The sequence below is a fragment of the Amphiura filiformis genome, chromosome 6 (assembly GCF_039555335.1).
Source record: "Amphiura filiformis chromosome 6, Afil_fr2py, whole genome shotgun sequence".
NCBI classification, from domain to species: domain Eukaryota; kingdom Metazoa; phylum Echinodermata; class Ophiuroidea; order Amphilepidida; family Amphiuridae; genus Amphiura; species Amphiura filiformis.
This window is the reverse complement of record NC_092633.1, coordinates 50,028,990-50,044,215: the sequence shown is the minus strand read 5'-3', so window position 1 is coordinate 50,044,215 and position 15,226 is coordinate 50,028,990. Positions and strand designations below refer to the sequence as shown.

At 35.9% G+C, this 15,226-nt stretch overlaps 2 protein-coding genes across 2 annotated transcripts in view; both read left to right on the top strand.

Annotated features, from left to right (window-relative positions):
- The window catches only part of LOC140154587 (1-phosphatidylinositol 3-phosphate 5-kinase-like), a 45,732-nt gene that overhangs the window by 24,414 nt on the left and 6,092 nt on the right, over positions 1 to 15,226 (top strand). The window contains exons 7-8 of the mRNA XM_072177155.1: positions 13,991 to 14,232; positions 14,723 to 14,860. Coding sequence (XP_072033256.1) covers positions 13,991 to 14,232; positions 14,723 to 14,860 — 380 coding nt within the window. The remainder of the gene's footprint in view (positions 1 to 13,990; positions 14,233 to 14,722; positions 14,861 to 15,226) is intronic.
- LOC140155551 (melatonin receptor type 1B-like) lies at positions 1,190 to 3,338 on the top strand. Its single transcript, XM_072178432.1, has one exon. The coding sequence runs from the start codon at positions 1,273 to 1,275 to the stop codon at positions 2,269 to 2,271; it is 999 nt and encodes a 332-aa protein (XP_072034533.1). The 5' UTR covers positions 1,190 to 1,272; the 3' UTR covers positions 2,272 to 3,338.

Here is a 15,226-nt window from a genome sequence, read left to right as displayed (position 1 = left end):
AAAAGTGACCAAATATTAAAATTTGAGTTTCATTGCCACTTAGCAGATTAGGATTTAGCTATATTTCATTTTGCAAAACTGGATAATATTTTTTATTTAATCAAAAACATTAGTGCTGTATTTTTCTGGAATGGTAGAGTAGGCTCATCATTTGACATGCAAAAAAATAATAGCAGTTTTTTTTTTTTAATTCCCTGTGCTTGGAACTGGTGGAGGGAGGAAAAACATACACAAAGAACCACCAGTTCCCAATATCATGAACAAATGCATTTATATTTACAATCACAGAAATATTTATATTTTTACCAAAATAATAGCAGTTCATATTTTGTTCATGCTTGCCTGATTTCATTAAATGTGTTCCCATCCCTCATTAAGAGCAGACATCAATTAGTTGCTGTGGAGATGTCTAGAGAAAACACATTTATGAGATTTACACACTTAAGGCTTTGGATATTAAACTTCATTTATTCCATAGTGACCTATTAAGATATTAATGAATAATGAGCGGCCTGCTTTGTAGTTTCTTTCAAGGTGGAAATACGGCAAGGATTATTGGGCTGTTCCATTTAGAATTCACACTACCCCTGTGGAAGATTTTGGAAATATCTTCCACAGGGGGAGTATGTTTTTCAAATGTAATTGGTCAGAGGTAATTATTTTGAAACCCATACTCCCCCTGTATTATGGCTTTACCACAACTGGAGTGAGTATTTCAAATGGAAGTTACCCAATTGTCTATTATATTCAAAATCGATACTCCCTCTGTGGAAGATGTTAGCTAAATCTTCCACAGGGGGAATGTGGATTCTAGATGGAATAGCCCATTGCGCATGTAAGGCGACTTTCATCCATTTCCCTTTTTATGGCAAGTTTTATTTTCTAATGGCATATTGTAATAGCACTGAAATGGTCATTTACCCAAGTTATTTATTTTTATTGATGTGATTTTTTGTAATTTTTGGCTTGAATTTCGATCAATCAGCGCTTAAACTTAAAGAGAAGTTTGAAATATTAAAACGAACAACAAAACTATATTGTGGCTGTTCATATCCATGTAGATGTCGACAGTGGAGGAGTATTGCTATTGTTGGACAAGCTTCATTTACGCTGCTATAGCTAAAATTACTTTCTTTATGATGAGAGAAATTTTTTTATTGCATTGTAAATGATATTGAATTGACCTATTTCAAGCAAGCCTTCATAATTTTACAGTTATCAAGTTAGCGATCGTGTACTTGTAACATCACTGTGTTTGCATTTAGATCAAGCATGGAAGTAAATGTTACTCAGACTTTAATAACGGAGTCAAACATAGTTGAAGATGATGACATAGTCCCTGTTATCGCTATGGCGATTTATCTCGGAATTCTCTCATGTTGCGGTGGTTTTGGAAACCTCTTTGTTATCATAGCAATCATCATCTCGCCAAAGCTTCGTACGCCATCGTACGCCTTTGTGGCTAATCTCGGTCTTGCTGATTTTGTCGTCAACTTTGTGGTTATACCCCTGACTGTGGCGTCAATGTTTAGACCCGGATGGCCGACGAGCGATGTCGGTTGCAGGGTAATGTTTTATTTACTCATCATCGGGACTGGTGTGTCGTTGGAAACTATTTTCCTGATAGCTTTGAATCGGTACTGCATGATTGTGAAAACAAGAGCAACATTTGACAAATTCTGCGGAGTGAAACCAGTGGTAGCATCGCTGATATACGTGTGGTTCACCTCCGTCTTTTTCATCGTGTTACCGGAGTTTGGATTCGGAACATTTCATTACGACATGACATTACGACAGTGTTATGCGGATTTCACCGACACAGCATCTTATTGGCACGTTAACGCCCTCATCTTCTACGGTTTCTTCACCTCGTTTTTGCTCATTCCAATCCTCTACTGGTTAACATTCCGTGCCGTACTGGAAAGTCGCAGACGAGTGCAGTCGGATATTTCTCAATCAATCGTTATGAGTGGAGAGAGCTCGAAAGTGATAAGCGATAAAGAAATACGAATGACGAAGTTAATGGTGTTGATTTTCTCACTCATCATGATCTGTTGGACACCGTTTTGTATCGTGCATTTCTTCAAGAAGGACTACGATGTACCGGTGCCATTGGAGAGACTCGCAGTGATGTTGGTGTATTCAAATTCTTCGTTCAATCCGTATATCTATGCCTGGTTGAACAGTAATTTTAGGAACGCGTATAAAGTCATCTTGAGTTGTGGACAGAGGAAACATATGATATCATTGCAACAGTCTACTGCAGGGTAATGTGATAATGTTTAAATGTAATAAACGTAATAAACAAACTAAAAATGACAGTACTGTTACTTTTCATCTTGCAGGAATTTACAAAAGAAGCCAGTAAAAACAATGGCCTGTGTTGCCTATGAGGGTACATGCCATAGACCCCCATGTTAAGAATTTTATCCACAATTAAAAAATCAGTAGGAAACAGAGGGAGTATGGTCACTGGAAATATCAGTGGAAAATCTATTAATTGTGCACAAATTGGTATTTTATGTAAAATATAGAACACAATGGGTAAGTGGACTGCGGAGAAGTCAGCTGGCCATAGGCTTCAACATAAAAAGTTTAAGTTTTGAGATATTTTCTCAAAATAGTAAGAGTTATCTCAAGAATCAGTGATCTAATACTGAGCTTGTTTGTATTTGTTTTAAAGCATTTTCGGTGCTGATTCATGTACGTCAGAGCGGCGCCGCTCCCGAGTTTAACTTGAATTCAACTCCTATCGATCTGCCCCTTTGAGCAAAGCGGTAGAGTGATCGACATATCGGTGTGGAAAGTATGAAACCAGCATAATGCAGGTAATATTTCTGTGTCTTGAAAACTGACACTCATTTTTTGAAAAAGGTGTGAAAGTAATGAGTATAAATAAAAATTGTAGTCATCGTTATGCTTGTGTTGTTTTATTCCCCTGAAAATATTGTATTTTTATTTTGGAACTTGAAGTGGCTACTGAGGTTAATTAAGTTGGGGTGTTGTAAGAATTCTCTTTTGCAATTTAACCATTATTTAATATAGTTTGTCGATATTGCAAGAATTTTGTCTTTGTCAAGTTGAAAACGATTTGTTTTGTATATTGATCTGAAACACAATAAAAACATTATTGACTCATAATAAGGTTAGTCCGATGCCTTGATATATTGCTTGTATGGGTAGATTATGCAATATTTCTACTCGCAGTGACTATTCGTAGTTCCTGTACCATACTGGCGCTGAACCTACAGTGTATGAGCCTGCCTCCTCAGATAGGGTGTTTGGTACCAATTGGTGGTAAGGGGGGCAAAGCTGCACTGCTAACAGATAGTTGACATCATGGGCTACACAAAAATGCATGATAGCAATTGAACCGGAGTAGCTTTTGGCAGGAAAGGTCATCAAACTTTACACAGGGTCAAATTTCAAACTTGCTCAAATTGTGTTAAAAACAATTTCATTGTATTCCTCTTGTCACAAGGATTCAGATAATGTATAGTTTGACCCATCTAGGATGTACCGTTCTTGAGTTATAACCAAAAAAAGGTCAAATGTTACGTTTTTCGCTCTATGGGGGTCAAAAACATAGAAGTGCTCCGATTTTGACAATTAACCGCTTCATTTTTTAAATAAAAGAATTTACAGCCCCTGTTCCGAGGTCTCAAATATCTATAAAATGACAATAGGAGATGACGAGAGTCATGCGCTGATGATGTGCAGATCATCGATTGATATCAAACCCAAATAGAATTGCTGTTAAATGAACTATAGGAATACGTAGTGTATGCCTAGAGGTAAAAACATGCCTTATGTAACTACATACCCCATTGTTTGTTAGGTTGCCCATGTATAGCATGTTACTTACAAATTTTAACAGTAACAGCTAGTAACATGAGGAAAATTGTCCATATCTGTTGAAAGTATTCATATTATTTGGGTCATATAATGATTATACATTTTTATGTGTCATGAAATATTGTAGCTGATAGTTAATTAAATTCTAGATTTTTTCAATAGATCATTGCCGTGACAACCTCATCTCCCATTTTTCTTCATCAATCAGAAGAAAGCTCATATTTTTATATAACGCCCAAGATTATGTAAGTTTTAGATGGTGTGTACTTAAACGTGTTTAATTGTGGCAACCACGCCCAGAAGTATACTATCCTATCAGGCATTGTTGTATGTTTTTGCTTCTGCTTACTTAAAATTGGGAAACATATTGTTTTAGGTCTATAAGATAGAAAACAGTACATGAAAAAAACCCATGCCCCTTTAATGTGCATAGCTTAAGGGCTGGGGTATGAACGTTTGGACAGTATTTATTGTGGGACATTAGAGCACATCAGACTTATCGAATTGCATTCTGAATACGAAGAATGTCATTCTGATATCAAATAATTTTGATTTTTTGAAATTCGCAATTTAATACACATTTTATGGCAAATCATTAAAAATTAATATTTTTGATATTTAACAGTACTTGAAGTAAACTTTATAAATCTGATGATTTATACTTAAAGTGTATGTAGGTGGGGTGAAAAGCCGACGATCAATTGAAAATTTTGACCTTTATGAAAGGTCAAAATTTTCAATTGACCGTCTGCTTTTCCTCCCTGCTACATACACTTTAAGAATATATCATTAGATTTATATAATTTACTTCGAGGACTGTTATATATATATCAAAAATTTGACAAATATCAAATTTTTATAATTTGTCATAAAATTTGTATTATATTGTGATTTTCAAAAAATGATAATTATTTGATATCAGAAAGACATGCTTCGTATTCAGAATGCAATTCGATAGGTCTGAGGTGCTCTCATGTCCCACAAAAAATACTGTCGAAACGCAATAAATGCTCATTTTAGATCCCTTAAGGTTGGTCTTAATCCTGGAATTATGGAAACTTTTGGGCTTCATAACTAATAAATTGTGGGTCTAAAGTATATAAAGGTATACATATTTAGAATGGCAAAGACTTGATGAATTTTTTCTATGACTATGAGATCAAATAATGCTAATTATTGGGAAAAAATCCCCCCAAAACCAATTTTTTTACCCAAACTTTCCAAAACTGAGCATTTTTGCCCAAATGTGACCTCATAGATGTATTTGTCAAGTCTTTGCTATACTACATTGTTTAGACAACAAAATGGCCCTAAAGTTTCCATAATTCCAGGGTTAAGACCAACCTTTAAGAACACTAGATGGTTGTGTGAGCACATGACCATTCAAATGTATTGGGTACAGAACCTCATCCTCAGCAACTTGAGGTCAAGTTTTAACCTATCAGTAATGAATAGGGGGTTAATGAACTCTGTAATACTCGTGTAATTTGGTACATTACATGACAACAAAATGATATGAAAGATACTGTCAGTATTTGATTCTAAATGATTCAATTTATTATTTGGGTTATGAAATAATTGTATCTATTAAAGTCCCCAGGTTAAAGTCATAGATTATTTGAGTTGCAACAATAGAAAAAATTAGTCACAACTGGGGCAGTTAATAAAGTCTGGATTAATCAATAGATCATGGTTGTTAGATGCACGGAACAACTAGATGGGTATAATGAAAAATCATTTCTGCTCCAAGGTTACCTGTACTGACATACAAGCATTTCAATCTCGGCAATTATCTTAGATTCAGTTTATTCTCTGAATTGGATTTTGAGAATGAAAATATTCATCATGCCTGTATGGTATTTCATCTTTGCCATGTCAATTGCAAATCCATTTGTCTCAATGATGTAGGAATGTGAATTACGTGGTCTGTTAAGTGTTCACCGCTTTAGACATTTATTTGTGACATATTACAATAAACAACCATAAGCAGACAAGTTTATTCTCAGAATTGGATTGTGTGAATGAAAATATCCATAGTACATGTATGGTATTTCATCTTTATCATCTGTCAAATTCATCCAACTCAATGATGTAGGAATCTGACTTCAGTGGTCTACAAAGTGCTTGCCTTAGACATTTATTTGTGACATACAACCCATAACCACAAGAGGACACAATGCGAGAAATATACTTAGTTTTTCTTATTTGATGGAGATTAAAGCCTACACAGCTAAAATTGTTCACTTACATGAGCTTTCGACACAACGACGCTTGTGTCTTTTTCAAACTTAATGTTTAGTGATCTTGATCATCACTTTATTGACGTCATCATTTTCCTTGTTTGCGTAATCTTGAGTGATTAAGTGTGTTGTATCAACGACAAATGTGTCTGCATGTGTGATTGATGGATTCCTCATCATCTTCAGAGGACTTGGTTCTTTAACCTCAATATGTGTATCTAGCCATAATGACCTAGTGCAAATGGTGTATCATTTATTCTAACTTCATACAATTATGTAAGATTTCAGCCAAATTTCAAGGATATTCAACCATGCATTTATCATTAGAAAGCGCGATACTTGTAGTTTGTGGTGTCAAATCATGCATACATGTTGCTGGAAAAGATATTTGATTACAAAGTTCATGGAACAATGATTGATGGAATCCATTAATAAAATCCATATTTTGTAACTGAAGATTGATTATGCATGTCCGATCCATGGTAACAGTGTTAATTACGATCTATAGACAAAACGCTTACAGTAGAAAATGGTTCATCAAAGGTTTGGATTGACTCTAGCTAATTCAGTAAAGTAAGAATACACATTCTGTGATGTTTTTGCCTTCTCTATACTTTTGTATGTACACGGATCAACCACTGCACTGTGAAGGATGTTGAAGAAAATGTTACAAAATGGAACCTGCAAGTGTAACAGACTTTTATGAAGTTACAAAATGGAACCTGTAAGTGCAACAGACTTTCATGAAGTTACAACATGGAACCTGCAAGTGTAACAGACTTTTATGAAGTTACAACATGGAACCTGTAAGTGTAACAGACTTTTATGAAGTTACAAAATGGAACCTGCAAGTGTAACAGACTTTTATGAAGTTACAAAATGGAACCTGTAAGTGTAACAGACTTTTATGAAGTTACAAAATGGAACCTGTAAGTGTAGCAGACTTTTATGAAGTTACAACAAGGAACCTGTAAGTGTAACAGACTTTCATGAAGTTACAAAATGGAACCTGTAAGTGTAACAGACTTTTATGAAGTTACAAAATGGAACCTGTAAGTGTAACAGACTTTTATGAAGTTACAAAATGGAACCTGTAAGTGCAACAGACTTTCATGAAGTTACAACATGGAACCTGTAAGTGTAACAGACTTTCATGAAGTTACAAAATGGAACCTGTAAGTGTAACAGACTTTTGTGAAGTTACAAAATGGAACCTGTAAGTGCAACAGACTTTCATGAAGTTACAACATGGAACCTGTAAGTGTAACAGACTTTTATGAAGTTACAAAATGGAACCTGTAAGTGTAACAGACTTTTATGAAGTTACAAAATGGAACCTGTAAGTGTAACAGACTTTTATGAAGTTACAAAATGGAACCTGTAAGTGTAACAGACTTTTGTGAAGTTACAAAAAGGAACCTGTAAGTGTAACAGACTTTAATAAAGTTACAAAATGGAACCTGTAAGTGTAACAGACGTTCATGAACACATCTCTATAACAGCGTCAACTGAAATAACTTCAGAAAGCAACCCGATCCGAGATAGTCCTGCTGTAATCGGCATTCACACAAGCATACTCATCTTTTGCGCCATTACTGGAGCCATTGGTAATGCATTCATCCTTCTTGCAGTGGCTGTAACACCACGGCTACGCATTCTTATCAATACTTTCATCGTTAATCTCGCTGTATCGGATTTTCTAGTATGCATAGTAATAACGCCGTTCACTGCAGTAAGCGTTATTGACAAAGGCTGGCCATTAGGATTGCTATCTTGTTATCTAATAGCCTACATGAACTGGATTCTCATCACGACATCGCTGAATACCCTTGTGTTCATCGCTCTAAGTAGGTATTGCTTGATCGCAAAGCCAAATCGTACATACAGAACATATTTCCGCCGAACAACAGTGGTTTTCTACATAGTCTTTATATGGTTACAATCGTTTATCACGGTGATCATACTACATTTTGGTTTAGACACAGAGGTGAACTTTGACCCGGACTGGGGGATGTGTGCCACTGATTACGACACTGGTGCTATGTCTCTCTATGCTCCTATCTCGTCAGCTATTTGTCTGATGATTTGTTTTGTGATAATACCGATGCAATACTGGCTTACCTTCCGTATTATCTGGAAAAGTCGTCACAGGGTAGCTGCTGCACTACCTCACGGCAATTTACCAGGAAGGCGTCGTCCGATCAGTAAAGTTGAAATTCAAATGACAAAGATATCTTTGCTCATATTTGTCGTTTTTGGAATATGTTGGGCTCCGTTGCTGATCATCTTTATGTTGGGAAAAACTTTTCCGGCGCTTTTGACAGGGATGCGGTTTTGCGTCCTGCTCCTGTTGGCTAATTCGGCAATAAATCCATTTCTGTATGGATGGTTGAATAAAAATTTCAGGTCAGCGATATTGCACATCTTGATGGGTAGAAAACGGAGAGGCGAACCAAGAATTGGTACAGACAATATAATACTAGATACAGTAGCAGCTAAATTCACAGTTGGCAACGGGAATGATATCCAGCCATGAACATTGGGCTGAAAACCCCCAGGGGGGGTACTTAGTACAAATGACCATACGGAAACGTGCCGCTAATATAGGTAGCTTTTTGGCCTTTTGGTATGACCCCTTTTTCTAAGCCAATTTTGGTATATGAATGGGTCCTTTTTTCAAAATTTTTTTAATTACCGGTAATTGAAAAATAGCCCAATTTTGCCCCAAAATTAAGAAAATTTGTAAAAGCTAATATTATAAGACAATTTGGGTTAAATTTGGGTTAAATTTTGACTTTTGGTATATCAATGGGTCCAAATTTCTTGAAAAATTGGTATAGTTATGGCCCATGGGTCCACTTTCAAATTCTCAGCGGCACGTCCCTACCAAAATCAAACTTGAGTACTCCCCGGGTAAAAACCGTACACTCCTATGTAAAGACATGACCTTAATCTCCCAGGGTGTGGATTTCAAATGAAGTCACCCATATAGGTTAGACATTTGAAATTCACACTCCCTGTGCAATATTATGGTCATGTCTTCTGCAGGGGGTGTATGGATTTCAACTGGAATAGCCCATTATTTTATCCAAAGGGTTTATACCTTAAAGGGCTAATAGACTCGGAATATATAGCCTGTAGGTAACGCTTACATGGCAAAAGTTTTAAAAAAATTTGATGTCTGATCATGTGAGCCCACTCTTAAGACATCTTAATTGGCTACCAGTTCATTAGAGAATCAAGTTCAAGACACTCACGCTTGTGTATAAGTCCCTGAATGGGCTCGCTCCTCAGTACATTTCCAACTGTCTCATGGTCAAGAGCTCCATACATGCTATGAGCACTAGGTCCAGTGAGAGTGTTAATTTTATCATTCCTCGCACCAGGAAATGTGCTGGGGATAGGGCCTTTTCAGTGACTGCTCCAAAGTTTTGGAATGGCTTACCATCTACAATCAAGAATGCCATCAGCCTGGACTCATTTAAGTCATTGATCAAAACTCACTTATTTCCTTAATTTTTGCTGCCATTGCTTTCTGTATTTTTGTTTAATTGTTTGGTGTTCTTTTCTCTTGCACCTTGAATCCCTAGGCAAAGGCACATATAAATACTTGTTATGTTATGTTATGTTATGTTATGTTATGACATAATGTATTGTAATTTGAAAGGTGTGTTTTCTTGTGTGTATCCCAGATCAAACAAGTACACATCTCCCACCCCACCCCAAACACATAACAAGATAAATGCATAACAAGATAAACATGATTTTAGACCAAGGAGAAGATACCCGGCCAGTCAAGTTGAAAATATTATATAAACATGCTACCATAAAGCATTAAGGTTTAAATGTTGTACTTTTGAATTTAAAGGTCCTTGACCGAATTGACAGCCCCATCCCCATTTTTCTTCATCAAAATTGAGTTTTTGGTACCATGAAGAAAACTTGTCTTTCCTGCCATGCCCATGTATCGCGTTCCTTCAACCTGTACACATATTACCCGTATGTGTGTGTGCTCTTTACACAGCAACAGTTGTTATTTTTCCTGAAAAACAATAACAAACACACATCCCACACAACATCTCCCTATTTATAAGTCTAGTAGATATTTTACTTGCAAAACAAATGTAATTGTAATTCAAAATAATATATAAGAACTGAAAATCTTACACTGTTATGTTTAATGATTTGCATATTACTGTTGTAGTGTCTTGATCAGGTGTGAATAAATTGATCAACATGTACATGAAACTGGCTCTTCTAATGATGTGTAACCATGGTGACTGTTGTCTGCAGAAATGTGCTCCTAGCTGTATCACATATACAGGGTGTCCCTTAAAGAAATGTATCGCCTGAAACTTGTTTGGGTATTTTAACGTAATAACTAAACATAACTATATCACTGGTGTGGTCGAGGAATATCAACTATCACAAGTCATACTTTTTGAATTTTGACAATTGACCACACCTTTCTTGAAATATAAATATTTTACGAAACTCCCTCATTTTCAAACCTTTCCACTGATACAAATATCAAACACCCTGTAGTTCTGCATGTAGAGCAAATATTTATTATTTAATCTGATTCATAAATTGTTATCTTTTGATTGCTTGTAAGTGAGTCGCAAGGAATAGTTTTACTAGTATTATTTATCTTTTTCACCATTTTTAACAGAGAATGCAAAGCACTTTTATTTTTGAGTGAACCCTGTCCTTAGGTTTTCAAAATAAATAAATTTTGGCTTAGTGACGAAAAAAAACCCTGTTTTATGGGCATGACCAACCCAGATTTTACATTTTGGGAGTTTTTTTTAACTTTTTGCTCAAATGATGTAAATTCAGCCATTTTGGGGCTAAAATTTATTGATTTTGACTGAAAAGTTTTGAAAAAATTCAGAACATTTTCAAAATATGTTTGCAAATAAATCATCAAATTTTTGCTAAATTTTCAAGATTTCTGAGATATTTTAGCGTCTTTTTAGCCTCCAGGAAAAAAAATCCGGCCGACCAACGCTGCTTGAAAACGGGGGTTTTTATCGTCACTTTATTTCTATAAGCATTGGTTGAGCTTCACACATCCTTAAAATCATATTTCTTTCAGTGTAGATTGTGGAAATAAAACATTGATGCTTTGTTTTTCTTGTTTTCTTCTGTGCACTTCCTAAGCCTGCTCGTATTATTTTGCCATAGCAGTATCTTCGCTAGTCACCTGTCTTCCCATCATTTTGGACGGGCAGTGAGTTTGCTCCTGGGACAGGCAAGATTAATACCTTTGTTTACAGATATTACATTTCATAATGATTGTTCAAGTTCTGTGAACTCAAAACAAAACCAGGCTAATAAATAAATCGAGACTGATCCCCAAAAGGTGCAGAGGTCTAGTTTATGTACGGTGTTTTCAGTGTCAAATTTTGGACAGGCAGTTTTGGTGAAAGTGACAGGCATTTGTCAAATCCTAGCTAAAACCCTGTAGTAGCACTTTGAATCTGTAGGTAACTGGTGTAGGACTCTAGAAGTGCTTTTTATATAAATGGGCTATTCCATTTAAAATCCACACTACCCCTGTGGAAGATTTAGCTAAAGTCTTTCACAGAGGGAGTATGAATATTGAATAGAATAGATAATTTGGTAACATCCATTTGAAATACTCACTCCAGTTGTGGAAGATACAGGTAAAGCTATAATACAGGGGAGTATGGGTTTCAAAATGATTAATCATGACTGATTACATTTCAAAAATACACTCCCCCTGTGGAAGATATTTCAAAAATCTTGCACAGGGGTAGTGTGGATTTCAACTGGAATAGTCCAATGTTTCAATGATCAGAACATGGAAGGGCATTGACCAGTGGCCAAAATTAAGGCCAAAAAATAATTTGTTTGTTTATACCCACAAGAGACACAAATGTGACATGATCAAGGGGAATGAGTCACATGTCGACCCTGGTCGAAAATGAGTTTTATTTATGTTTCTAAAGAGGACGTTTAGAGCTTTCACAAACTGAAAACCCCATGTTGATACAACTTTTCTCTGTGAATATTTGCGACATCCGACTCATTTCCCTTGATCGTGTCACAAATTTGGAGGGTAGGTAGGTCGATTTTTTTCTTCATGTGCTCTTCCTCCTTTTTGACATAAAGTGAAACCACATCTTACAGTGTAACCAGGCGGCGAGTGGGAGAGCTGGCAAAACCGCTCGACCGTATGGCATTTTCCATACACTCGGTTAATTTTGTGGGGTTCATTATCGAACCCCAACGGTTTTAGCTTGTATTTATGTTATTTATTAACATAGGCCTGTTTGTTTGTGATATTTCAAGCGTTTAAAAATTTCAAAATAATCCCATTCAATTACACGGTTGATGATGGAAATTTACTGAATTTAGAGAATGCACGGCGCATACCACCCGAGTGTAACTAAAGCTATTGAACACCTGATGTGACTTCAAAACACTCCAAATATAAACTTAGAAATTATTACTACACTTTTGGAAGAAAATTGCAAAAATGATGAAATGTTTTGAGTTTACAAAAAGATTTTTTTTAAGGGCTGGGGTATGAACGTTTGGACAGTATTTATTTTGGGACATCAGAGCACATCAGACATATCGAATTGCACTCTGAATACGAAGAATGTCATTCTGATATCAAATAATTTTGATTTTTTGAAATTCGCAATTTAATACACATTTTATGGCAAATCATTAAAAATTGATATTTAACAGTACTTGAAGTAAACTTTATAAATCTGATGATTTATACTTAAAGTGTATGTAGGTGGGATAAAAAGCCGACGATCAATTGAAAATTTTGACCTTTTGTATTGAAGATATGGATTTTTTTCCCAAAACACCAAAAAAATTAGGTCTTTTTGGGAAAAAATCCATATCTTCAATATGAAAGGTCAAAATTTTCAATTGATCGTCAAACTTCCTGCTACATACACTTTAAGAATATATCATTAGATTTATATAATTTACTTTAGGACTGTTATATATCAAAATTTGAAAAATATCAAATTTTTATAATTTGTCATAAAATTTGTATTATATTGTGATTTTCAAAAATGAAAATTATTTGATATCAGAAAGACATGCTTCGTATTCAGAATGCAATTCGATAGGTCTGAGGTGCTCTCATGTCCCACAAAAAAATACTGTCGAAACGCAATAAACGCTCATTTTAGATCCCTTAATGAATAAAAAAAAAAAAACCAAGATTTATATATTTTTTGAGTGGGTCGCTTGTGGGCAAACCTAAGGAAGATAATAATGTAGGATGAATTGGTTTAATTTCATCCTTAATTCCACAACAAACTACTGTAAAAGTGGAAATTTTTGCACGATTAATTTTTCGCGTTTTGACAATTTTGAACTGTTTCCCTTGTTTTTAAATTTGTGATTCTAATTTTTCTTACATTGACCTAAACACAAAAGGAATATATCCGCAGGTTTTTATTTTTGCGATAGCAGCTTGGAACGCGAAAAGTGCAAAAATAAATACTTTTACAGTATTGCATACTGAGGAGTAAGTCCGTCCATCCCTCACTAAATAATAACACCTGTACAAATATACAGGGTACTCGTAAATTAGTGCCCTGCGGGGCAACTCTAAAATCACCCCGGACCGACAGCGGATCAAGTTTTAAAAATTAAAAACTGACGGATCGGGGAATATATCAATAGGTTGGGCCGGATCAGTGTGAGTTGCAACGGATTGGGATTCTTTCTTCCGGTAGGTAAAGAAGGCCGGTGAAACATACACACAGGACTAAATTGTATGGAAGAAAGACAGAAAAGGCGAGAAAATGGAGATATAAAAAGAAAGACAATGGAGATGGTTACAGCGATTCTTAAAATCAGATTTTGTTTTTTGTTTGTATGTTTTTGTATCACAGGTGTTCTCCCCTTTGTAAGCATGGGTCCTGCACAGCCTATAGGACACAACACCATCATAAGAGGTTGGGTAGACCAAGAGAATCTCAACCCTAGTAACGGCGAACAAGAGGCCTTTGATCGTCTGCATCTGGCAACGTACAGACAACTTGAGGGTATATTGGAGCAGCAGTTGGATGCAGAAGGATTAGATCTTAGCTGGGGAGAGACTATCATGTCATTGGCCAATAGAATATGTACAATTGTAAGTTATAGAATTAGTTTATTAAAAGCAAGCAGATATTGTCTATCTGCTAATTTTAAAGGTTTGGTGGCTCTGAAAAGAGCTGTTCACTGAAGACTGCCCCTTGTCTACAGAAAAACAAGCAGACCTCGCCTATCTGCTAATTTTAAAGGTTTGGTTCTCTGTTGACAAGGGACAGTCTTCAGTGAACGGCTCTTTTCAGAGCCATCATTAGCCAAGGGGCGGCCTCCATGTCTCATTCTTAGGTACTTTGTCCTGAAGAAGTCAGAGCTACTCCTGACGAAAGCTTGACAGTTCTAAACTTGTCCGACGGCGAACCCGCTAAAAACCCACTAATTGTTATGAATTCCCGTCGAAAAAGCCTATCCCACAATTCAATGTAACTGATCCTAAAAGAATGTCACATGTAATCCCATTTGTGTCATTTTTTTTGCTTCCTTTGGGTGGTGTGAAAACTGAAATATATATTTGTTGTATTTTATTTCTGCAGGTGAAACCAGAAGTTCGACATGGCGATGACATGGATATCAGACAATATGTGCACATTAAAAAAGTACCAGGAGGACATAAAGGAGACTGCTACCTTGTACACGGAGCAATATGTACAAAACATGTGGCACATAAGAAGGTATTAAAATTCATTTTTTATTTCTTCCGTGGTCCAGGTACTCGCTGGTGATCTGCGATCGCCTAGAAGTGGTGAGATGTCCTCCCCTTCTAAGCGCTGACGACCAATGGGTCTAGTTGATCACTTCTGTGTTAAGCTCGTGTACACTTGGCACACAGCCCAGACCACGGAAGAAATAAAAAATTAACTTTACTTCCATAGTTAATTGTATCGTTGAACTACTCCCCATTCCAGAAAAATACAGAACTAATTTTTTGGTTTAAAAAAATATTATCCTGTTTTGCCAAATGAAACAGCTAAAATCCTAATCCTTTAGTTAGTCCTAACTAGCAATAAAAGTCAAATTTTAATATTTGGCCAATTTTT